The sequence below is a fragment of the Taudactylus pleione genome, unplaced genomic scaffold (genome assembly GCF_031769625.1).
Source record: "Taudactylus pleione unplaced genomic scaffold, aTauple2 ptg000063l, whole genome shotgun sequence".
NCBI classification, from domain to species: domain Eukaryota; kingdom Metazoa; phylum Chordata; class Amphibia; order Anura; family Myobatrachidae; genus Taudactylus; species Taudactylus pleione.
The window spans coordinates 2,451,128-2,476,596 of record NW_028284465.1 but is presented as its reverse complement, the minus strand read 5'-3'; the positions used below and the strand labels follow the sequence as shown (position 1 = coordinate 2,476,596).

The window sequence follows — 25,469 nt, the reverse complement described above, 5'->3', positions numbered from 1 at the left end:
TGATAGTTGGTGCAGCCACTGGCTGAAGTAAGAAGAGTTGATACTTGATAATTGGTGCAGCCACTGGCTGAAGAATTGATAGTTGGTGCAGACAATGGCTGAAGTAAGAAGAGTTGATACTTGATAATTGATGCAGCCACTGGCTGAAGAATTTTTAGTTGGTGCAGACACTGGCTGAAGAAAGAAGAGTTGATACTTGATAATTGGTGCAGCCACTGGCTGAAGAATTGATAGTTGGCGCAGACAATGGCTGAAGTAAGAAGAGTTGGTACTTGATAATTGGTGCAGCCACTGGCTGAATAATTGATAATTGGTGCAGCCACTGGCTGAAGAAAGAAGAGTTGATACTTGATAATTGATGTAGACACTGGCTGAAGTAAGAAGAGTTTATACTTGATAATTGATGCAGACACTGGTTGAAGTAAGAAGAGTTGATACTTGATAATTGGTGCAGACACTGGCTGAAGTAAGAAGAGGTAGTACTTGATAATTGGTGCAGCAACTGGCTGAAGAATTGATAGTTGATAGTAAATTGTTGCTGCAGCCTCTGGGCTGAGTAGTAGTGGAATACAGAGCTATGATTAGGAAGGAACCAGTCCTGAAACAGCCTTGAGGGCTGGAACTCTTGGCAAGTTGAGGCCGTTACAGCCTTAAGGCTGGTGAGGAGTGACGACAGGTGGCCTTTGGGTTGTGAAGCAGGATGCAGCCTTTGGGCCGTGTAGCAGCCTTGAGGGCTGAGAACCCTTTGCTGAATGTCACTGTTGTGCGACTTATTCCACCAGGTTGACACAACAGGCAGCAGTTGATTCAGACTTTTCTTTTAAAAAAATGAAAGGGGCATGCAGGAGATGCTGTCTGTGGCCATTATAATTTCTGGACATTCATAAACCATAACATTAAAAATGTCAGGCAGCAATGCCCCAAACAGCACATAATGGAAAGGAAAAGGGTGCAAGATAGAATTGTATTTGGGCCCTCCAACCCACCCATATGTTGTATGTATGAAACAGGACATTCACAGTTTAACAAACCAATCACTTTAGCGACAGGGCCTGGCAATTGTGGCTGAAATGATTGGTTTGTTTGGAACCAGTGGCGAATCTAGGGGGGGTCGAGCAGGGCGTGTGACCAGAGCGCCGTGGGACCGGCGGCGCGGGGGGGCACTGCCGGCCACGGTCCGGCCCGCCCTAGTTAGCCAGTGTAGCACCGACCGCAGTGAGGCCCTGATTCAGAAACCAGACGCTCTGACAGAGCGCTCGCTCTGAATCAGGGCCGCCCTTCTGAATTTTTAGAGCTGCCTCCTGGCCCCTCATATAGCTGTGGGTGACCACCCACAGCTATAGCGAGCGGCCAGGAAGATGGTTGAGATGGTCAAGACCATCGCGACCATCGGGCTTGTGACGAGACCCTTGTGGTAGGGTCTCGTTTCCGCAAGCCCAAGAGTGCTTTTGGCTCTATCAGAGCCGAAAGCAGTCCCTCTGACATCACTTGTGATGTCAGTGGGGCCGGCCCCAGATGGTAGGTGTTCCCATGAGAACGCCTCCGTCTGACAAGCCACGCCCCCGGCACACCCACGAAAGTGTCAGTCACTCACCATTGACAGCACGCCCCCTTTGTAGCGAGACCCATAGCGACGGCTTGCCCGTCGCTATCCGAGTCTCGCGCATGCACACGACGGAGCCGGGTCTGTCGTGCGCATGCACACTGGGCCAACACTGACCCGCTTGCGAGCGATCAGCGCTTGTGAGCGGGTCTGAATTAGGCCCTGAGTGCGGTCAGCGCTACACATCTACACAGGACTGGCAATAGGCTTCCAGCGCCGGTCCTGAGCTGCACAGCTGAGCCCGTTCCCTCCCCCTGAGCGCTTGCCCAATAGCACCAGGAGGCGGGCTCAGGCTGTGCATAACACACGCATCGCCGCCAGCGCTGGCGGCGATGCGTGTGTTAAACAGCAGCCAATGAGAGTCAGATAGACTCTCATTGACTGCTGCAGCACCCACTGCAAGAGCCGGGCTTCCGTCCGGCTCCTGCAGTGGGTAATGGGACAGACGTCATGACATCATGACGTCTCTCCCATAATGCTGAGCGCGCCAGCCCTGGGAGGACTGGCGGGCGGCGGCGGCGGGAGCGGTGTCGCAGTCCTGAGCAGCAGCGTGGATTCAGGTAAGTATATTTGTATATATATTTTTTTTAAACCTGTCTGCACTACTGGGGGCACAACAGGGGAGGGGGGTTGGCTACTATAGGGGGGACCTCTACTGGGGGTGGGGGCACAATGGGGGAGAGGGGGGGTGGCTAATACTGGGGGCACCATTACTTAGAGGACCTCTACTGGGGGGGCTACTACTGGGGGCACTTAATCGGGAGGGGGAACCTCTACTGGGGACTACTACTTGGGGGGGGACTACTACTGGGGGCATTATAAAAGGGGCCTACTACTAGGGGCACTGCACTGAGGGGACCACTACTGGGGGCAATAATAAGAAGGACCACTACAGGGGCACTGGATAGGGGGGATCACTACTGGGGGCCTGCATCAGGGGGACCACTACTGGGGGCACTGCATGGGGGGGACTACTGCTGGGGGCACTATATAAGGGGCTTACTGCTAGGGGCACTGCACTGGGGGGACCACTACAGGGGGCACCAAATAGGGGGGGATTACTACTGGGTGCCTGCATAAGGGGGACCACTACTGGGAAAACTGCATGGGGGGGACTACTGGGGGGCACTATATAAAGGGCACTGCATGGGGGGGGGACTACTACTGGGGGCACTATATAAATGGCACTGCATAAGGGGATACCACTACTGGGCGCACTGCATTGTGGGGACTGCTACTGGGGGCACTGCATAAGGTGGAACACTACATGGGGCACTGCATTTGGGGGGACCACTACTGGGGGCACAGAATAAGGGGAACTAATTGGGGGCTGTAGAAGGGGGACCACTACTGGGGATGCTGTATAAGGGGCACTACTATGGACCTGCATAAGAGGGACCACAACTGCATACTGGGGGTACTGTATAAGGGGCACTACTGGGGTTAAGGTGCATATGGATAGGAATGTTCAGCGTGAAAATAAACTGGTGTGTCATGTTGACACGCCCCATTTTTAAGTGACCACGCCCATTTTTTGCCGCGTGCGCCTTCGCCACACGCACATATCGGGGGGGAGGGTACTCCCTTTTCAGATTTGACCTGGGCTCCAAATACCCTAGGTACGCCACTGTTTGGAACCCCCGCAAAACAAGCTGCCAATGCGCAGTGGACATTGGTGGCAATGATCCCATACACAAACTGGATTTACAATACATTAGATTAAATGTTGTCATCGTCATCCCCATCAGTGTGTGTATCCTCCTCTTCTTCACACAATATTAATTCATCCCCGCTGGAATCCACCATTACAGACGCTTCTGTATTTTTTGGACTTAAGTGCAGGTAAAGGTCGTCCTCGTGGAGATTGTAATTCATTTTGATGAACATCATCTTTTCCACATTTGGGGAAGTAACCTCCTACGATGATCACTGACAAGGTTGCTGGCTGCGCTGAAAAGTCTTTCAGAGTACACACTGGAGCGTGGGCAACGTAAGTACAGCTAAGCCAGTTTGTGTAAGGGACTCCAATTTGGCTCTTTTTCCTGCCAGTAGTGAAAGGGACTGTCTGACATGCCTATTTGGATGCTATCCCTAAAATAGTCATCCACCATTCTCTGAATGGTGGCCATATCAGACAAAGTCATGGTAGACATGTCTCTCATTGTAGCCAGTCCTTTCAGACCCAACCAGATGTCATGAGGTTTTGCTGACTGATCTGCATAACCACCAGCAGTGGGTCTCTTAGGAAAATTTTGTTTTTTCCTGGCAGCTGTAGAAAAGAGGAGATGCTGCCATGTCATGTTCCGCTTGAGCTGACAATTTTTTCACCACCAGCTCTTTGCATCTTTTCAGATTTATGTCCATCGGAAAGAAAGACACAAGGTTTGACTTAAACCTAGGATCAAGTATGGTCGCCAAAATACAGTGATCTGATTTCAAGAGATTGATGACCCTTGGATCCTGTCGAAGTGAATGAAGGGCTTGATCTACAAGTCCAACATACTTAGTGGAATCACTCTATTTCAGCTCCTCCTTCACTTTCTCCAGCTGCTTTTGCAAAAGTCTAATTAGGGAAATGACCTGACTCAAGCTGGCAGTGTCTGAACTAACTTCACATGTGGTAAGTTCAAAGGGTTTGAGAACTTTGCCCAACACGGAAATTATTCTCCACTGCGCTTGATTAAGGTGCATTTCTGCTCCTCTCCCTATGTTATAGGCCACAGTGTAGTCTTGGATGGCCTTTTTCTGCTCCTCCATCTGCAGAAGCATATTCCACCTAGTTACTACCTCTTGCTTCTGCTGATGGCAGGGCAAATGCAACAATTCTTGCTGGTGCTGCAATCTTCGACACACAGTTGCAAAATGTCGAAAATGTCCAGAAATCTTTCGGGCCACCTAGAGCATCTCCTGCATGCCCCTGTCATTTTTTTTAAATGTTGCACCACCAAATTCATTGTGTGAGTAAAACATGGGATGTGTTCGAAATCGCCCAGATGTAATACTCGCACAATATTGATGGCATTGTCAGAAATCACAAATCCCGAGGAGAGTCCAAGTGGGGTAAGCCATTTTGCAATGAGTTCCCTGAGTTTTTCTAAGAGGTTCTCAGCGGTATGCCGGTGATACACAGAGTAGCCTGCCTCTGAATGAGCTGGCATTTGTTAGATGCTGCTGCAGCTGCTGTTTGCACTGTTGGAAGCAATACACCTACTCAGTGGGCTGTCACAGTCATGTAATCTGTAGTTTGCCCGCTTCCACTTGTCCACATATGTGTGGACAGTGGTCACAATGACATTTCGGAAGACATTAATAAGGGTTTTTTTTAATGTCTTTGTACAGATTGGGAATTGCTATTCTAGAGAAGTGGAATCTAGAAGGGACACGGTAGCGTGGACACAATTCCTCCATTAACTGTCTAAAACACACCGCATTAATGGTGGATACTGGATGCATAGCTGTATGGCATCAGTAATCCGCTGTGCAACTGGGTGTTTGCTGTCAAACTTGTTCACCAATGCAAACGATTGTGTGACAGTCAATTGTTTGGTTGAACTTGAACTACTAAAAGTAGTCTTCTTCCTAGTCCCCTTCTGGGATGAAGATCCACTCATAATAACAGCAGCAGCAGGCGTAACACTCAAGGATGCAGGACTACTTCCGATCATGAATGAGGATATTGATAATGATGCAGGTGTTGTAGGTGGATATTGCAGACACTTTGATCCAGATAGAAGGGAGCAGTTAGGTGACACTGGACTGATTGTTGTTAATTTTTTTGTCCCCAAAGTTTCTATACCCTTTTCAATTTGATGAATGCACTGCAATTGATGTAACAGGGAGGAGGTTCCAAAATGGCTAAGGTCCTTACCTCTACTCACATTTACATGGCAATGGATTTGGCTGGAAATTATTCCGCACATGAGATGTGGATTTTTTGGTCAACAATGGGATTTTTCCCACCATGGGCAAAAACTGTTGCCTGATTTACAGTTTTTGCACAAACATCCTCTGCAGCAACATCCTCATCATCATCAACATCCTCATCATCCTTGTTGTTGTTATCGCCAACTACATAAATATCATCCTCATCCTCCTCATCCTCCTCGTGCAGTTCCACAGAAGCATCCTCGATTTCTACGTCAGCAGGTTGACTTGTACTGCTCATCCCCACATTTGCAGAGGGCACACAAATGGTGGAAGGAGGATCATCTTCAAGTACAGTATTAGAAAGGTCAGGCTCACATATGGCAACCGTGGACACACTTGGACTCTCCTCAGGGATCTGTGACTTTTCAGAAACAATTTCTTTTGTACCTCTTCTATAAGCAGAAGGGCTTAAGTCATCACAACTAGAACCACCAGTCATAAATAACGGCCAAGGCCTTATCCTTTCCTTGCCACTTTGTGTAGTGAATGGCATATTGCCAATTTTTTGTTTCTCTAAAGCTGACTTAGCTTCTTTAACAGGGTAAAAGTTAATTTTTTTAGCATGACTTTTTGGCCTGGTACATCAACCTTCATAGATGACGTTGACGGTCTTGCATCGTCATCATGACTGCTGCCGGCAGCTACAAGACTGGTATGTGGATCCTGCTCTCCTGTCATGTGATTGTCCTCCATACTCAATGCGGTCTTAAAGCAGTGTCAACAAGCAATTAAAGCGCGGCTAATGCACACAACCAACCACACACACAGAAAATTGTTTTGATTTTCTCACTGGTGGTGTGGCTAATACGCAATTACGCACACACAAAAATTTATTTTTATTTTTTTCACTGGCGGTGTACACACAAAAAATTGTTTTTATTTTCACACCGGTAATATATGGCAGGCTAAAAGGCACACACACCAAAAAATTGTTTTTATTTTCACACCGGTAGTGTGTAGCAGGCTAACACGCACACAAAAAAATTGATTTTATTTTTTTCACACAGGGGGTGAAGAGCACCCCTGAACGAGGCAGCTGCCCCTTGATAAATGAGACACAGGCAGCACAGCACCCCTGTGCACCTACATTGCTGATAAGTTTGGCTAACAGGCGCGCACACACACAGAAATAAAAATAAAATACTTTTTTTCACACTTGGGTTCAATAGCACCCCTGATGGACAGTGCACCCCCTGGACAACACAGCAGCACAACCAGCCCCTATAGACAACAGCCAGCCTCTAAGGAGTGGACAGGACAACAGCCAGCCAGCCCTAGTATATATGGATATTATAGACAACAGCCAGCCCCTATGGAGTGGACAGGACAACATCAAGCCAGCCCCAGTATATGGACAACAGCCAGCCCGGCCCCCTATGGACATAAGCAGCCAGCCTCCGACACAACAGTAGCCTAGCCAGCCCCTTAGCACATATGGACATAAGCAGCCAGCCCCTGACACAACAGTAACCAGCCCCTATGCACATATGGACATAAGTAGCCAGCCCCTATGCACAGCAGAACAGCACAGAACAGTGCAGCACAGCACAGCTCCCAGCTCCCTCCCTCTTCAATCTACACAGCCAGAATGAAAAATGGCGGCGATCGCGGGACCTTTATAGAATCCAAAACCTGTGAGAATCCGACAGCGAGATGATGACGTTTTGTCTCATTTTCAGATCCGAGTCAGGCGGAAAAACCCGAGCCGACTCGGATCTGACTCGGATCCCCTAAGTTCGGGTGGGTTTTACAAAGCAGGATGGTGGCACTCAGAGACTTTGGATCTATTTACTAAACCTTGGATGGAGATAAAATGAATGCAGATAAAGTCCCAACCAATTAGCTTCTAACTGTCATATTCAAACGCAGCCTGTGACATGACAGTTAATAGGTGATAGGTTGGGACGTTTTCCGTCCACTTTATCTCCATCCAAGGCTTAGTAAGTAGACCCCTTTGTAAATAAGTAGAGAGATAGTGTAAACAGTTTCCAGTGTTTCTCTTTAAACATTGGAAACACTGTGTACAGTATCTCCTAACTTATTTACTAAGAGTGGCACCATCTTGCCGTGTGAGTTTCATACCTTTCCTGGTTAGGCACCTGGGCCAGCTGCTGTTATATTAATGAGTGCCGGATCATGGATTATTATATAATGCCCGAGCGGAAGGCACTCAATGATGTCTTGCTGTGGTAGACTACATGTAAATACAATATTCAGCATGGAAAAGCGTCACTCATCCGGTATTCCACCGTTTCAGGAATTTACTCTGCATCAGGGAAAATACAATGCATTCTCTCAGCACTCCCAACAAACAAAATCATAACCAAACAGTGCACACACCTCATCCACCCTGCCCTGCAGGGCAAGGATTAAGGGCCACATGGGCATGGGGCTGAAAATATTCAGGGGCCTATAATGTGAAGTGAAGGAGCTCTGTGAACAGTGCTGTGTGGGTGTGACCAGAGCTGTGTGGGAGTGGCCAGTAGTGTGTGGGTGTGACCAGAGCTGTGTGGGTGTGGCCAGAGCTGTATGGGTGTAGAGATGTGCGCGACCGCCATATTTTGGTTTTGGTTTTGGATCTGTATCTCCTCTGGTTTTGGATCTGGATTGGTTTTGCCAAAAAAGTCCTTGCGTGTTTTGATTTTTGGTTTTGGATCTGTATTTTATCTAAAAAAATAATGATAAAAACAGCTAAAATCACATAATTTGGCCATATTTTTGTTCCTACAGTATTATTAACCTCAATAACATTTATTTCCAGCCATTTCTGGGCCGCACAGACAGTGTAATGGTTAGCGTTACTGCCTCACAGCAATGAGGTCATGGGTTCAATTCCCACCAGGGCTCTAACTGTGTGGAGTTTGTATATTCTCCCTGTGCTTGCGTGGGTTTCCCGACAAAAATGAACCTGTGTGTGCATGTGGTAGGGAATATTGACTGTAAGCTCCACTGGGGCAGGGACTGATGTGAATGGACAAATATTCTCTGTAAAGCGCTGCGGAATATGTGTGCACTATATAAATAACTGGAAATAAATAATTTCCAATCAATTTTGACAACCTCACAATATTGATTTTTTCATCTAGTTTAAGGCCAAAAAGTTGCATCAAGCTTGCTGGCTGACTAAGGTAAGCGACAACAGTGGGCGGCACTAACATTTGGCAGTTCAATTTCCAAGTTCCAACACGGATACAATGTTATAGAGTGTGGGTTGGATACACCAATAGTGCACTTACTGTGACAGCAGTGTCGGCAGTGCGGGGTGCTGGCAGTGTCCTCAATGCGAGAGTGCCAGTGGTCTCCTCAATGCGGAAGTGCCGTCAGTGTTGACAGTGTGGTGGTGTTGGCAGAGCAGGGGTCCTGGCAGTGTCCTAAGTGCATAGTGCAGTCAGTGTCAGCAGAGCGGGGGTGCCAACTCAATGCAGGAGTGCTGACAGTGTACGGGGATGCCCTCAGTGTGGGAGTAGCGGCATCCTCAATATGTGTGGCAATAGTGCAGGGGTGCTTGCAGTGTCCTTAGTGCAGGGTGCTGGCAGTGTCGGCAGAGCAGGGGTGCCAGCAGTGTCCTCAGTGCAGGAGTGCTGATAGTGGCCCTCATTCAGAGCCGTACGCTCTGAGCAGAGCGCACGCTCTGAATGAGGGCCGTCCTCCATAACTATGGAGCGTCCTCCTGGACGCTCGTATAGCTGTGGTTCACCACCCACAGCCTATACGAGCGTGCAGTTTGATGGTCGCGATGGTCTTGACCATCGCGACCATCGAAACTGCGAGCCGGAGCCTGCGGTTGAGGTTTTCAACCGCAAGGCCCGGAGTGATTTTGGCTCTATCAGAGCCAAAATCACTCCCACTGACATCACTAGTGATGTCAGTGGGCCGGCTTCTGACGGTAGGCGTTCCCTTAGGAACGCCCCCGTCAAGGAGGCACGCCCCGGCACGCTCACCAAAGGGGGCGTGCTGTCAATCAACATCGACAGCACGCCCCCTTTGATCAGTCACAACGAGCGAAGGAAAGTCCTTCGCTCGTCGCGTCTGGCGCATGCGCACGACGGAGCTCCCTCCGTCATGCGCATGCTCAGTGCAGAACATCGACCCACTTGCGAGCGGACAGCCGCTCGCGAGTGGGTCTGAATCAGGCCCAGTGTTGGCAGTGCGAGGATGCCCTCGGTGTTGGAGTAGTGGCAGTATGGGGTCGCTGACGGCATCCTCAATACTTGGGGCAGTAGTGCGAGGGTGCTGGCAGTGTCCTTAGTGCAGGGTGCTGCAAAGTAGGGGTGCCAGCGGTGTCTTCAGCACAGGAGTGCTGACAGTGTCGTCTGTGCTGGGATGCCCTCGGTGTGGGAGTAGCGGCAGTGTGGGGTTGCTGACGGCATCCTCAATACATGGAGTATTAGTACGGGGGTGCTGGCAGTGTCCTTAGTGCAGGGTGCCAGTGGTGTCAGCAAAGCAGGGGTCCTCAGTATGGGAGTGCTGGCAGTGTCAGCAGTGTGGGGTTGCTGACGGTGTCCTCAGTACGTGGGGAGTGCGGAGGTGCTGGCAGTGTCCTCAGTGCAGGGTGTCGGCAAAGTGGGGGTGCCATCGGTGTCCTCAGTGCACGTGTGCTGACAGTGTCAGCAGTGTAGTGGTGCCAGTGGTGTCCTCAGTGTGGGAGTGCCGGCAGTGTGGGGTTGCTGATGGTGTCCTCAGTACGTGGGGCAGCAGTGCAGGGGTGCTGGCAGTGTCCTCAGTTCAGGGTGCCAGCAGAGCAGGGGTGCCAGCGTGGTCCTCAGTGTGGGGGATCCTGATGGTTTCGGCAATGCATGGGTGCCGGTGGTGTCCTCAATGCAGGATGCCAGCAGTGTTGGCTGTGGAGCTGTTGGCAGCAGAGCATTCTGCCAGTTGGGGTCGGCAGCAGGGGGTGTCGGCGGTGTCATCAGCGGGGGGTGCCGGCGGCGTCAGGCAGCAGGGGATGGGTGGGTGGTATCTTCCTTACTTGCCCATATTCAATAGGCTTAACGCTGATTGGCTGGGAGCTGTGACAGATATCTTTCTCAGCCAATAAGCGTTAAGCCCGCTCAATGCAAAACCTCGCAATCCAACAGCGGGATCGCAATGTTTTGCCTTGGAGAAGGATCCGGGGCAAGCATGGAGATGCAAGCTGTGGCCCCGAATACCCAAAATTCAGGTGGATCCGATTTTCTATGCCATTCTAAATACGTAAAAATAGAAAACTTGCATCATTTTGTGAGAAAACTAGAAATGCAAATGTAATACTCATGATTTGTGGCCAACCGTGCGGTCCTCTAGGCAGCCGGTCATCATCACGCTCTCATATTGCTGGGCATATTTTTATGTGGTGGCCTGGAGCTCTGGCTCCATCCACCCCATTATTAATCTGGCTTTGCGTGTGTGATCGCAGGGAGAGGAGGGTGGGGCCATCCTAGTGCTTCAGATAAGTTAAGGGTGTCCTGGCAGATATGGTATAACCCAACATGATGCAATTATGCCAAAATTATGATGTAACAATGTCCCATTTTGATACCTGCTGCATTATATCCTGAAATCACAACTGGAATGTTAGGAGGTATTATTATTATTATTATTTTCTTGTATTTACATGGCGTTATAAGGGGTCCACAGTGCCCTACAAGGTACAGAAACAGAAAAGTATGAACAAAGCAAGATCAAAGTGACTTACAGTAGAAAACAATGCAGGACACGAGTTATAAAAAACATTTCTGCATCAGCAATCATAATACCCAAGGGAAAGGTGCAGGTAGGCAGTGGGGAGGAGATGATGGTATAAGAGATGGAAGGCAAACCACACGAGGGATGAGGGTCCTGCTCGTGAGAGCTTACAGTCTAGAGGGGAGGGTAGACATACAGGGATGACACAGAGGTGAGAGACAGTGAACAAGGAGCATGACGCAGTGGGTTAGGATAGGTATGCCAAATATATACAGTGGATAACAACCAGGAGAATGAGTGAAAGAAGGGAAGAGTGTTACCCTAACATATTGGGGTATGGCCACTGTAATCAAGCACATAACCTAGATGGCAGTTTGAAGGTTGGGCTGCAAGGAATCATCAACTCCAAAACTTGCACCTGGTCTGTGCAGAACTAAACTTGACATCATTTCTCGTCACTCTGGGAAGATTCCTTTCCTTTCCATATGCACCTTAATGCCCCCAGTAGTAGTGTCCCTTATGCAATGAGTGGAATGAGTCCCAACTCATATCTCTTTGCGGTTCAGAGTAGAATTAAGTCCCAGCTCCTATCACTTTAGGTTTCCACAAAAGAACCAAGTCCCAGCTTGTATCACTTTGGTGTTCTGAGTAGAACCAAGTCCAAGATCATATTAATTTGGGGTCCTGAATAGAACCCATTGCCAGCTCTTATCATTTTGGAGTTCCGAGTGGAACAGAGGGCCTGATTAACTACGGAACGCAACTGTGATTACAATAGCGATTACTGCGATAGTATGCTAAACCATTGCGATCGCTATGCCCTCGCAGCACTACACAGGGACATCCACTTTACCTTACACACATCCGTAATCCTTAGCAATACTGCAAAACCATCGGTACAGTCGAGTACCATCGCAGTCTTACGCACTCTTGCACAAGCCCTGACCTTACTCAGGAATTATTAACTTCCATGCATGTTATGATACCTCAGGCTGCGTAGGCCATCGCAGTGGCTAATTTATGCACGCTCCTGCAACAGCATTCAAATGCACAGGTGCACCTGCGTTTCGCCGACCAACCCCAGTCACCACCCACAAACAGCACTTCCTGTCAATCACTCAGCAATGGATATGCATAGTCACTGCGATCGCAGTCCTGAACGCAGTGGCTGGTTTGCGCACGTGCACTGCGATGAATACGCAGTATGCAACAATCGGCCGATTGCGTGCGTAATCGCAGTAGCAATCGGTAGTGAATTAAGTTTAGAACGTGGATTTAAAAACGGAGATCACACGTGTTTTGAATTGCATTTAAATCCCTCCCTCATGATTTCAGGTGCTGGGAGGTGGTCTAAATTCCCAGGAAATGACTGGAAACTGGAAATTAATGTTATTGATGTTAATTCTATTACAGGAACAAAACAGGTCTAAGTTACATTGTTTTAGCTGTTTTTAAAGAAATCCAGAACCAAAACCAAACCAAACACAATGATGATTTAGAACCGAAACCTGGGTGTCTGCGCACATCTTTAATTGTAAGACGCTATATTTTGCACCGCTGTCCTGTCCCACAAATGAAGGCACTTTTCACAATTTATTAGGCCCATTTGCTCACAAACAGGCATCATGAATCAAAATTTTGCACTTTTTAAAAATCGATTATGGTCAGGGTCATGGGTCTCTTTCAAATAATAAAAAAAATGGACCATATGAATCTTTACATTTGTTAGATACAAGATGTAAATTTTAGTTCTGCACAGACCAGGTCCAAGTTTTGAAGTTGATGATTTCTAGCGGCTGGAGAAGGTGCTGGGGAAATAGGGATGGCCATGTGTCATGGAGGCTTAGTCACGCGTCATTGAGCACTTCCAACGCACCGGACTACAACGTTTACGTCCTAAATCAGACCCATTTTCTCCAGTAATGACCGGGACTAAAATTAGGCTTGTTAAATAAAAATAAAGACACGTTTGCCCGTCAGTCACTGGTTGACTCATAGTTGTGTCTTTCTGTTGCCACCAGCACTGAATAACTGCAGCAAAGTGTGGAGGCAATTCCAGACCCCCAAACAGCTGACACATTCCCATAGGAGGCTCAGGGTCAGCACTTCTGCACCCTCAATCCTCACATACTTGCTTCCACCACCTATACGCTAGAGCATGAATCATGACTAAAAGTTACAGAGTTGAACACTGTATCTAAGTAGTCTTCAAGTAATTGGTATTCATCACGGAGCTTTAAAAAGTTGCTGTGAGTCAGGGAACAGCTCCAAAGGAATAATCGCTTTCATGAGTTGCCTGACATTCTTTTGTTTTCAACGAGGCATCTTAAGAAACACTTTATGCTGAACATGAAACACGACGCAAAGCACAATTCCCAAAGTGCCGGATTCTGGAAGCTCCACGACAAGAGCTGGAGCCAGGGACAGGACTGATGATTAATGGCCACCTGCGGGAGCTTATTAACAAGCCCAGGACAAGCTGTGGAGTTTGTCAGAATGTTGGCCAGCATTGCCGCATTATGTAATACCCACACAAGTCATTGGTCTGTTTGTAGACAGGCTATGGCTGTATGATGTACAGTGAGAACCTTAATATAAGGATACATATAGGGAGAGACAGCTGCTTGATTAATACCCTCTATTGCCTCTGAAAAGGATAAGTGTCTGCTTCTCTCCTCGTATAGAATAAGACCCTCAGATTATCGGACAATACAGGGAGCTCAGTTACACTATTTCCTCAATTCTCACTTGTCCAGTTTGCTGGAAAAAAACACCCGTCATCCCAATGATGTCATACTGTTATTACTGGCTAGAAGTCCTCTTATTCCCTGACTGCCAGTAAAATGATGCCGACAAGTGAAAAATAATATTGGTTTGGAAATTAACCATTAGTCATAGATTCAGCAGTTTCTGACATGTGAAATTGTTTAATGCATATGAATAAACATCTAGGGGTAGGTTTACTAGACGTTGGTCTGCCAAAGCCGATGACCCTTGGCGTCTTTTAAAACAGCATCAGGAATCAATGCTAGATATGGCTTGTTTACCGGTCAAAGCCGCCAAAGATTGGCAGGTTTGACGGGTTAGTAAATCTACCTCTTAGACTGTATATCACATCAATAAAATGGCTGAAAGAGGCTTTTTGTTCTGTACTTGCAACACTTTACGTTCAGAGACTTGGGACAAGGGTTTTAAGATGCAAACGATGTACAGCAAAGAGCTGTAGGTACAAGTTAAGCAAGGCTCAATGAGTGAGTGACTTATTTTTGAGTTACACAGACTTTGAGATACTATAGATATGAGAGGTAAATTTATTCCCTACAGGAAAAAGTTTTAGAGGCGATGGTGACTGTTGCTCTGGAGGCACCTGTACAGAAGGTATAAGACTGCATATATCATTCTTATGAGGCTGCAACTCAAATAATAGATGTGGAAAGTAATGCAGGCCATACACCAGTGCTGCAATTCCCTGATCCCCTGATGCCAAACCAATCTATGGATTGGTGATCAAAACCGATGATCGACGAGCATCGATGATCAGCAATCTGTTGGGGAATCGAGGAAATACAGTATATTAAAATTCCCTGACTCATCGATCCCGAAGATTTTTTTGGATGGAATCTGTAAATCAGGGAAAACCAACATGTTGGATTTCTCCGATGCCCCGACCCATCGATGGTTTGCTTGCTACTTACTGAATGGTTGTTTGTTTTATCATCGATGGTGGAGTTTTTAGATGATTCACCATCATCGATGGCAGAGATGTGGTGATATTATTTTTCCTCTGGTTCACCGCACAGATAACTTGTTGCACAGCTAAGCCATGGCCCTTTGCCTGATTGTCCAGCCGCCATCAATTGTCCCACAGTAGTGTTGCCCACCGATGGTTCAAACTATCAATGGGTTTCCCAGAGATTATTTCTTGCCATCGATGTAAAGTACTGAAGTCACTATCCATGGAGACCATTAATGGTGAATCATACCTTGGCCATCCCTACCCCTTGACTCCTCCTCCTTTGAATAATCCCCCCTCCTACATGTATCCTATCACTATAACTCCATTCGCATCCCAAAACACAATAGTCAGTAGCTACTGTAGTAATCTTCCCAGCAGACTGTTGTGTCTGATTTTTCTTGTCAGTGTGTTTTCCATTGCCAGGGTTCTAATTTCTTTTTATGATCCCGGAGATGGACCGTGCTTCAAACCCGGTAATGAGGCTGGAGACAAATGTTTATGGATCTGCTTCGTAAAGTCTCAGAGGCTTCTCAGACAATTGGACATACTGTAGCAATATTTCTGCACCTTAGCGGCATTCTCAGAATCCTGTTGGAACTCAGGGCCTCATTCATCAACGAGTTTTATCACTCAAAACGGGTGATAAAACTCGCTGTGTATGATAAATGTTGCTCCAGCCAATCAGCTCCCAACTGTCACTTTTCCAAACAGATGACAGTTGGAAGCTTATTGGCTGGAGCACCATTATCATACATACACAGGGAGTTTTAGCACTCGTTTTGAGTGATAAAACTCGTTTGTTGAATGAGGCCCTCAGTGTTTATATGCACGGGGAACCATGCAGGATGGGTAACACTTTCAGTTCATACTCTCTAGCTAATATGCTTATGTAAATGACAAATATTCTCTGCACAACGCTAGGTAATCGGTAGCACTATATAATTGACAGACAATAAAAATGATAACAATAATAATAAACCACCTTTGCTGCATGAGAAAGCCTTCCATTTCTTGGGAACATATCTAGAGTGCTGCAGCTACTTCCAAAGGTATTCCAGAATTAGGAACGTCTACCCCAATTAAACTGATTCTCCCTGTATCTTACACTGTATTCTGAAAGCGCAGGATCACATCACTATATAAAGACTCATGAACCTTTGGCGTATTCCCTCCTTTCATTACAAATGTTATACCCGGCCACTGGTTATCCGCAAGTAACTGGCTTCAAACTGATACCACAGAACATCAGGTGCGAATGGACCAAAGCATGAAATGATATCTTGCGGCATCGGGTCTAGCTATAGCACTTATCCAGTGCCGCTTGTTAGAAATTCTTAAAGGTTTCCTAAATCTGTCAACTTTCTTCAGTCGTTTCTAGTAAATGCAGTTTTGAAAGATGGAAAATTAGATTAGATTCATCTCCCTCCATTGAGGAGAACATGTTCTAGCTTACTGTAACTGACTGAAGGTGCGTACACACTTGCCGATATTTTGGACGACTGAACGATAACGATTGTTCGTACGCAAAAATGATGAACGATAATGACCAACGATGCGCGCTCCCGCAGGTTGTTGGTCTTTGCTGTTCATCCCCCGAACATGAAGGCTAACCTGACGATATTGTCAGGTTGTTGCATGTTCGGGAATGAGGGAGGGAGCCCGGCACTGAACGATACCCTAACCCTCCCTGTTAGTGCATAGACCTAACCCTCCCCCTTTGTTCCTAAACTTAACCCCCCCCTTAGTACCCCCATAGTAACCCCCTGTGGTGCCTAACCCTTACCCCCCATCTGTAGCCTAATCCTGCTGGAGTGGTTGCATACACAGACGCTTAGGGCCTTATTCAAATAGGTGCGAAAAGTCACATTTGCCAAAAAGCATTTGCAAGTGTGAACTTTTTGCGCATAAATGCGTATCCACTATATAATTGTCGGAGTGTTCGCTTGTGCAAAAACTCCATAGGCAGAAACCGGCAAAAAGTTTCTCCACATCTCAGAGCAGGTGATAAAATGGGCAAAATCCCTATTTTGGGCTAAAAATGTGGGCACTTGGGGCCTGATTCAGCAAGGATCGCTCTTCTGCTAATACGCACACAACGCAGTTGCTAATATCAGCGGTGATATGCAAATAGTTGCATTCGCATTGCGATCGCAGCCTGACATAAGTACACCCACTTCCCCTTACTCACATCCGTAATATTTAGCAGAGTAGCAAAACTATCAGAACAATTGAGTACCATCGGACCCATACGTACACTTGCATAAGCCCTGACCTTACTCAGAAATTGCTAACAGCCGCGCACTCTATGACACCAGCGTAGGCTCTCGCAGTGAATAATTTATTCATGCCCCTGAAATGGCACACGTGCGTTTGGCCAATCACTCCCCCATCACCACCCACAAATGGCACTTCTTGTCAATCACTCTGAGATGGGTGTCTGTAGGCTCTCCAATCGCAGTGCTTATCGCAGCGGCTGGTTCGTACGCACGCACTTTGATGCATATGAATGCGCAGACAGCAACAATCGCCCGATTGCGTGCATATTAGCAAATGCAATCCTTGTTGAATCAGGCCTTTGATTCAGAACCCTTTGGATGCTCCCCATAATGATTGATTAGGCAAAAATAATTTTTAAATTAGCTTAATTCCCCATCATAATGAAATGTAATTTTTGGGGTGAAAATGTAAAAAGTGTTGGAAAATGGGTTTAAAGTACTGGGTGAAGTATATTGTGGGGCTGTATAGATGGGACAGGTATATTGGGGGGCTGTATGGATGGGTCAGGTATATTGGGGGGGCTGTATGAATGGGTCAGGTATTTTGGGAGCTGTATGGATGGGTCAGGTATTTGGGGCTGTATGGATAGGTCAGGTATTTGAGGGCTGTACAGATGGGACAGGTATTTGGGGGCTGTACGGATGGGTCAGGTATTTGGGGGCTGTATGGATGGGACAGGTATTTGGGAGCTGTATGGATGGGACAGGTATTTGGGGGCTGTATGGATGGGTCAGGTATTTGGGGGGCTGTATGGATGGGATAGGTGTTTGGGGGCTGTATGGATGGGACAGGTGTTGGGGGGCTGTATGGATGGGACAGGTCTTTTTGGGGGGCTGTATGGTTGGGACAGGTGTTTTGGGGGCTGTATGGATGGGTCAGGTGTTTGGGGGGCTGTATGGATGGACAGGTATTTGGGGGGCTGTATGGATGGTACAGGTGTTTTTAGGATTGCAGGGGGCTGCAGTAGGTGTATTTTTAAAATTTTTCAAAACTGCACTATATAGACACAAACATGTACTAGGACCCATTTTACTGTACCCCAATTTAACTACAGCAATTATTTTTCCCCCCCAAAAATTGCTTTTTATGATTCTTCCACACAAATAAGCATATAACAGCCCTTTGACATTTTAAGAACCCAAAATACTTATATTAGGGCTATTAATACACTTCTATATTGATTTCCAGTGTCAGTTGGGCTATTTATGGGGTACTGACTGATTTCCACAAAATGTGCTGCACTTTTCACTAGTTTCGCCATGCGGAATTATCGCACATATGCGTTTTCGCGTGTTTTGTAAATGAATAGGATGAAAAGCGAGAGTGCGCATTGCGAAAATACGAGAAAAAATTGCATCAAAACTGGTGAATAGGGTGAAAACTTCGCCCTGCGAATGCTTTTCGCCAAACACGACTTTTCATACCTAATTGAATATGGTCCTTAGTCGGTTACATTGGAGGCCATACAGGCTACGGCAAAAAACTATAGTGATCGCAACCCAGAAGCAGGCCAACTATGTGCTGCTGTTAATATTCTGCATAAAACTAGCTGCAGACACGCGTATTTCATCGCCTGCTTGCCTACATATAACTACTTGGAATAATTCATACAATAAAACTTCATACTCTGCTAAAGGTAACCTTAAGTGTTCAAGAATTACACTGTATATACAATATATACTTTTGTCCCATACCAAACTACAGTAAATAAAAATATTTTATCATGTACTGTAACTATAAGAATTCAGTAATGTCATAACCAGAATGACATGAGGAGCTGAATGAAAGACTTTGTATCTATATGCTATAAAAAGAAGCAGATTTATTTTGTCTTTCAGACGAGGAACTTATACAAGAAGAGGATGACATGTCCTCCACCAGATACAGACAGAATGGTAAGAATTAATCTCTAGCTGTGTCAAGTCCACTGGTACCTCTTACCTCCTGACTACTCATCTGGGTCTGTTATTTGTACAGTATTTATCTCATTCCTAATAGGTCCCACTATATACCATTAGTTACTACACAAACACATCAGCAGTTTTCTCTGACCATAATCCCAAATTTACGTGTAAGGCAATAATATAGGCAACAGTCTAGTCCTGCAGTCTGATCTCAGTAACATCTCATCCAGCGGGGTCACATGGCTAATGCTTAGACACCTAATTAGCTGCTAGTATGGTGCATTGTGCTGTAGCAGGAACCACATGTTAAGACTAGGAAATCACAATTAGCATTGAACTTTCTGCTAGGGGTACTTCACAGCACTCTCTTGTGTAATAAGGACTTTGGGTACAGCTATGGGGTCCTACCCATTCCCTATATTGTTATGCCCCATAGTATATTATGTTTTTGTTTAGCTGAACCTTTGCCATTGTTCAGAAATAAAAGATATGTATAGATGATTAAGTAAGTGACTGTAAATCACATTAAATCACATACAGAATGACTTGACAAACCTAAAATCAAAAACCCATTAAACATAGCAATAACCTACTGTATGTCAATCAAATGTTAACATTTATATAGATAGTAATACAGAAGTGATGTTATTCTATGCACATATTGTACTCTGTGAGCAATTAGAAAAACAGAAAAACTGTGTTATTGTAAGGAACAAAATAACCACTGCTGATAACATGTATGTTGAATATATCCTGTTTGCAGATTATATTATTTACTTTTAGACATACACAGCTATCACAAGATGAAAATCACTACTACCAATTATGACTAAAGTCACTGGCCATCTTCCAGAGGATAGTTTATGTACAGCTCCAAAAGCAAATCAGCTACAATACCACTATTTTTTATTATCTCAGTGATAATACCCATCTTGAACATCCTGTTGAAGAAATTCTACACATATTTTATCACATGATTGTTAGTGCAGTATGTTACACACTTTAATATTGTTATTAAGCACACTGGAGTCTTTAACCACTTGCTACTGATATAAGAACAAGGGTCGACCTAGATACCACGTTCCTTAGCTATGCGTTTAGATTATTTCAGTGATTATATCTGTCCTCAACATCCTGTTGAAGAAATTCTACACATATTTTATCACGGAATTGTTAGTAGAATATGTTACACTTTACTTTTGTTATTGTAGATTGGATGGACTTTACGTATTATAAACACAAGTTACAGTATGTGTGCATGCTGAGCCTAATGCATCGCAGGCTGTGCTTAGCTCTACAACCAGAACATATGTGTTCTAGGTTTACACCAGGAGAAACAGGAGCATGTGTGTTCTAGATTTACACCAGGAGAAACAGGAGCATGTGTGTTCTAGATTTACACCAGGAGAAACAGGAGCATGTGTTTTCTAGATTTACACCAGGAGAAACAGGAGCATGTGTTTTCTAGATTTACACCAGGAGAAACAGGAGCATGTGTGTTCTAGATTTACACCAGGAGAAACAGGAGCATGTGTTTTCTAGATTTACACCAGGAGAAACAGGAGCATGTGTGTTCTAGATTTACACCAGGAGAAACAGGAGCATGTGTTTTCTAGATTTACACCAGGAGAAACAGGAGCATGTGTGTTCTAGATTTACACCAGGAGAAACAGGAGCATGTGTTTTCTAGATTTACACCAGGAGAAACAGGAGCATGTGTTTTCTAGATTTACACCAGGAGAAACAGGAGCATGTGTGTTCTAGATTTACACCAGGAGAAACAGGAGCATGTGTTTTCTAGATTTACACCAGGAGAAACAGGAGCATGTGTGTTCTAGGTTTACACCAGGAGAAACAGGAGCATGTGTTTTCTAGATTTACACCAGGAGAAACAGGAGCATGTGTTTTCTAGATTTACACCAGGAGAAACAGGAGCATGTGTGTTCTAGATTTACACCAGGAGAAACAGGAGCATGTGTTTTCTAGATTTACACCAGGAGAAGCAGGAATAAATATTTTCTTTATTAACATCAGGAAAAACAGGAACATTTGTGTTCTAGAAACAGGAGCATGCTGTATGTGTTAGTATCACACCAGGAAAAATAGGAGCGCACATAAATAGGATTACACCAGCAGAAACAGGAGCATTTACACTTGGATTACAACTGGACATCAACCCCAGTAAAACTGAGGTTATTCAGATTGGTCCTTGCAACTCCTTAGCCGAGGCCAGGAAGACTGGCCTTGGCACTCTCAGAAAATGGGGCGACATGCCCCCATTGACCAGATCAGAGATCTGCACCACCCACATCCTCAGGGGGCACTGCATGTGCCAACACTGAACCCATTCTGACCATGTGCCCCACCATTGGTGATGTATTCAAATCATCAGGTTTGTATTCATCTCTGAATGAGACACTTAGGGGTATATTTACTAAAGTGCGGGTTTACAAAAGTGGAGATGTTGCTCATAACAACCAATCACATTCTAGCTATCATTTTCTGGAAGGTACTAGATAAATGATAAGTGGAGTTTGATTGTTTGCTATGGGCAACACTTCCACTTTTGTAAACCTGCACTTTAGTAAATATATCCCTTAGAGCAGGGATGGGGTGCCACAGGCCGTATAAGGCCCCCGGAATCATTTGGTCTGGCCCTCTGAGCTTTTTTCTGCTAGACTCATCTGGCCTAGAATGTCACCCCGCAGCCAGAATCTTTGCAGCAGTGCTACATGGAGCATCCTTAGGATGCTACAGACGGTCAACCCACTGCCCTTACAGCTCCCAGGAGCATCTTCAGGATGCTCCGGGCATTGCCGTAATCACCGGCGATTGTGGACCCGCCCTCGTGTGACACCATACGGAGAGGGGACGGGGCCTGCATCAGACCCGTGAATAATATTATATATATCAAAATGGCCCGCGGCAGAAAAAAGGTTCCCCACCCCTGCCTTAGAGTATATAACTACACTTACACTGAAGCTGTCTGCATAACAGTAGGACGTCTAACTCATCGCATCGGCGTGATTCCGTCGACTTTTAAAAAGGAAAAACCTTTTCTGCCTTTTAAACTTTTGCCGCTTTAATAAAAATGGGCAGACTCGCCAGATTCGCACCGATACCTGCATCTCGCCACCTATTACATTTCCCCCATAGTCTATCGCCATTCCTTAATTGCCAGTCAAGGAGCTTCATTTTTGTGTAACACACAGTGCACGTCAGATTCAGTTGTGTCTCCAGCTCTTAACTAATGACTGCTAATGGTGGTGATGACAGCTGCTTTCATGTACGGAGGACTGGGGCGTGCAATGCGATCGTATATGGGCATTCGCAGGTCCACAGTACATAAGATTATTCCAGCAGACTCATACAAAGACTGTACTGTCAGAGCCCAACGCCAACATTTCTTCGGTCTGCACTGGCTGTTCCACTAAGGCGTGCATTAATAGGTCCTACTCATTATATGATCTACATCACTTCCTTACAATGGGGACATAAAGTAACTTGAAAACTGACAGAGAATATTTGGAAAGCTTCCATGTCTCAACCTGAAGTAGCCTCATCCTGTATATCGCGCCAATATTTACCTACTGACTCAGCATAATAAACCTAATGTACTAGTCACAGTCAGCTATACCCATCTTCCATTAGCAAATAAAGAGTAACGAATGTGAGCACCAAGATTTCTGGGTTGCTCCAGCAAATAACAGTACATTTTATTGTGATCTCTTATTTTAAGGAAGGACCAGGCCGAACTGCACCAGGTGTCAGAAGAACCTGTCCCTCCAGAACTCAGTGAAAGTTCTCTACGTTTTCGTTGTGATCCTCATCATCGTTGTTATTGTGTTAGCGTCATTGGGTGAGTTCAAGAACTAACTTGGAAGAGAGCTGTTGTGTTTTATTCTATTATTTATTTACTATCTATAGCTCCCCAAATGTTACATCCTCTGCCGACTGCCAAAACTGTCTGTTGCATTCTTAATTTCAGCATGAACTTCTGCTCTTTGTGGTTTAATATCATAATATCCAGTAGCTGAGCCAATTCCATTTCTGCAACCAGTATAATTGTAAACGACCTCTTCTATAGAGTCTGTGTCCTACGGAACTGGGAAACACAGTAGCTGAGCACTATTATACATACTAGGGGTGCTCAGTTGACCACTATGGGCTGTATATAATTAGAGGCGAAAAGCCGTAATCGGCAAAAAAGTTTTGCGTATTGCTACTTTTCGTCTGTTCGGAACGTATCTCCAAATTCAATTCCAGCCGGAATTCGCCTACACTGAAACTCAGGGCCCGATTCAGACCTGTTCGTAAGGAAGCGTTCGTTCGTAGCTGCCGATGGTTTGCAGTGCGCGTGCCTGAGCATCTTAACGCCGTTTCAGAGGCATGCATAAGTAGCAGGCAGCGTCATAGTATACGTCACCTGGCTGGTTTTTATACTGAAGTGCTCGTAGTGCTTGCGGTAGGGTATGGTCAACCACAAGCACTGCGAATGCATCCGATGGTGCCCGATGTACCGATGGTTGCATACACTTCCTGTAGATGACGTGCGCAAGTGGGCGTCTTAAGACAGGCTGGTGGGCGTTTGCATACACAAAGCGATTGCATGCCAAGGCATAGTAGGCGTGCTAATGCCTTTCCGTGCGATCATGGATGCAAAAAGCTGTTCTTGGTGATAACAGTACTGTTGTAAATATGTGTGTACAGGTTTGTAGGTGCAGCCGAGTTCCAGTACACACCTGTATACATAACCTGAGACAGCCAATTTCCAGTACACATCTGTATACATAACCTGAGACAGCCGAATTCCAGTACACACTTCCAGGTGCCCTGAGACAACAAAGAGCACAGTTGCTTAACCAGAGGAGTGGTTTTATTGGTGTTATATGAGATACAGCCGTACTCACTGTTATACGCTGGTTTGAAGCAGAGGAGCTTGAGCAGAGAAGGGTGATATACAACTAACCTAACCGGTTAGTCTATCTGTAGACTGGGTAGCAATACAGGGATGCTGGAAGGCATTGTGGGTGGCGGTATGACCAGGGTCTCTCTGGAGCTAAGCGGGAGACTACTGTCTTCCACTGTGACACTCAAGAACGAAACCTCCATGGAGGAAGAAGATGGAGTGTGCGCATTAGCACTCTCCACTTTCAACAAGTACAGCTGTACAGGGAAAGACATCATGGGCGGCTCTGCAACCATTTGTGTGCAAAAGTGCAGGCACAGTGCCAGATAAAACACGGTGAGCACCTAGGATGGAGGCACTGATCTCTTTATGTGCTACAGGCTCTGCTCAGTAGCACGTGATCTGTCCCCCGTCTGGTGGCTGATCCCCGGCGCCCTGCAACAGTGAGAGGGGGAGGAGATCTGAATAAGGTGGGCTACTGTGAGTGTGGGAGGAGGGGAGATCTTTGTGAGGGGGGTGATCTGTGTGTGTGTGTGTGTGTGTGTGTGTGTGTGTGTGTGTGTGTGTGTGTGTGTGTGAAGGGGGGGTCTGAATGAGGAGGGAGAGAGAGCTGTGTGGAGGGATCTCAGTGAGTGGGGAAAGCTGTGTGTGTGAGGGGGTGGCTGAATGAGTGGGGAAAGCTGTGTGAGGGGAGGAGAGCTGAGGGAGCGGGAGAGCTGTGGGGGTGTTCTGAGTGAGGGGGAGATGATCTGAGTGAGGGGGAGCACTGTGGACCTCATTCATAGTCGGTCGTTGCGGCCGCACGGTCGTAGGGGAAAGGGGCCGGATATGCAAATGAAGCGATCACAAGTTGCGGTCCTAAGATGAGATCGTTAGCTGAACGACCGAGGGTAAGAAGCGGCCGTAAGACTAAATCACGCCCCCTTCTCGTTCACAACACACGTCATCTCCTGGGATATAAGGATTAATCGCGAGCATCGGGAACCATCGGAGCTGGTCGTAGAGCTTAAGGTTGACCATACCCTCTCTTAAGCACTACGATCAAGTCAGTGTAAAAACCTCCCATGTCACATGTGCCATGACACTACTTTGTTAATTATGCACTCCCATTAAACGCCGTTCGCATAATTAGGCACGCCTGCGTTCGGATCTCCATTCCCCCATTTTCAAACACCTTCCCCTATTACCACCCACAAACGGTTCATTCTGTCACTCAAACTAACGACCTGGCTGTGTTCAAGGAGAGAGACATTTCTGATCGTAAGAGCTAGTTTGCGCACGCGCATTGCGAACTTTACGCATGTGCAGTTTAGCGAACATCGGTGGTGTACGACCGTGCGGCCACAACGACCAACTCTGAATGAGGTCCAGTGTGTGTGAGGGGAGGCTGAGTGAGGGGGGGAGGGATGTGTAAGGGAAGGTGAGCTGAGTGAGGGGGAGAGCAGAGGG

At 46.3% G+C, this 25,469-nt stretch overlaps 1 protein-coding gene across 2 annotated transcripts in view; it reads left to right on the top strand.

Moving 5' to 3' along the window:
- Positions 1-25,469, top strand: part of SCARA3 (scavenger receptor class A member 3) — a 70,731-nt gene that overhangs the window by 9,240 nt on the left and 36,022 nt on the right. Inside the window, exons 2-3 of one of the 2 annotated variants that reach the window (XM_088465706.1) lie at positions 19,046-19,102; positions 22,851-22,970. In XM_088465706.1, coding sequence (XP_088321832.1) covers positions 19,046-19,102; positions 22,851-22,970 — 177 coding nt within the window. Of the gene's footprint in view, positions 1-19,027; positions 19,103-22,850; positions 22,971-25,469 lie in introns of both variants that reach the window. The other variant, XM_088465705.1, reaches the window with a different exon arrangement.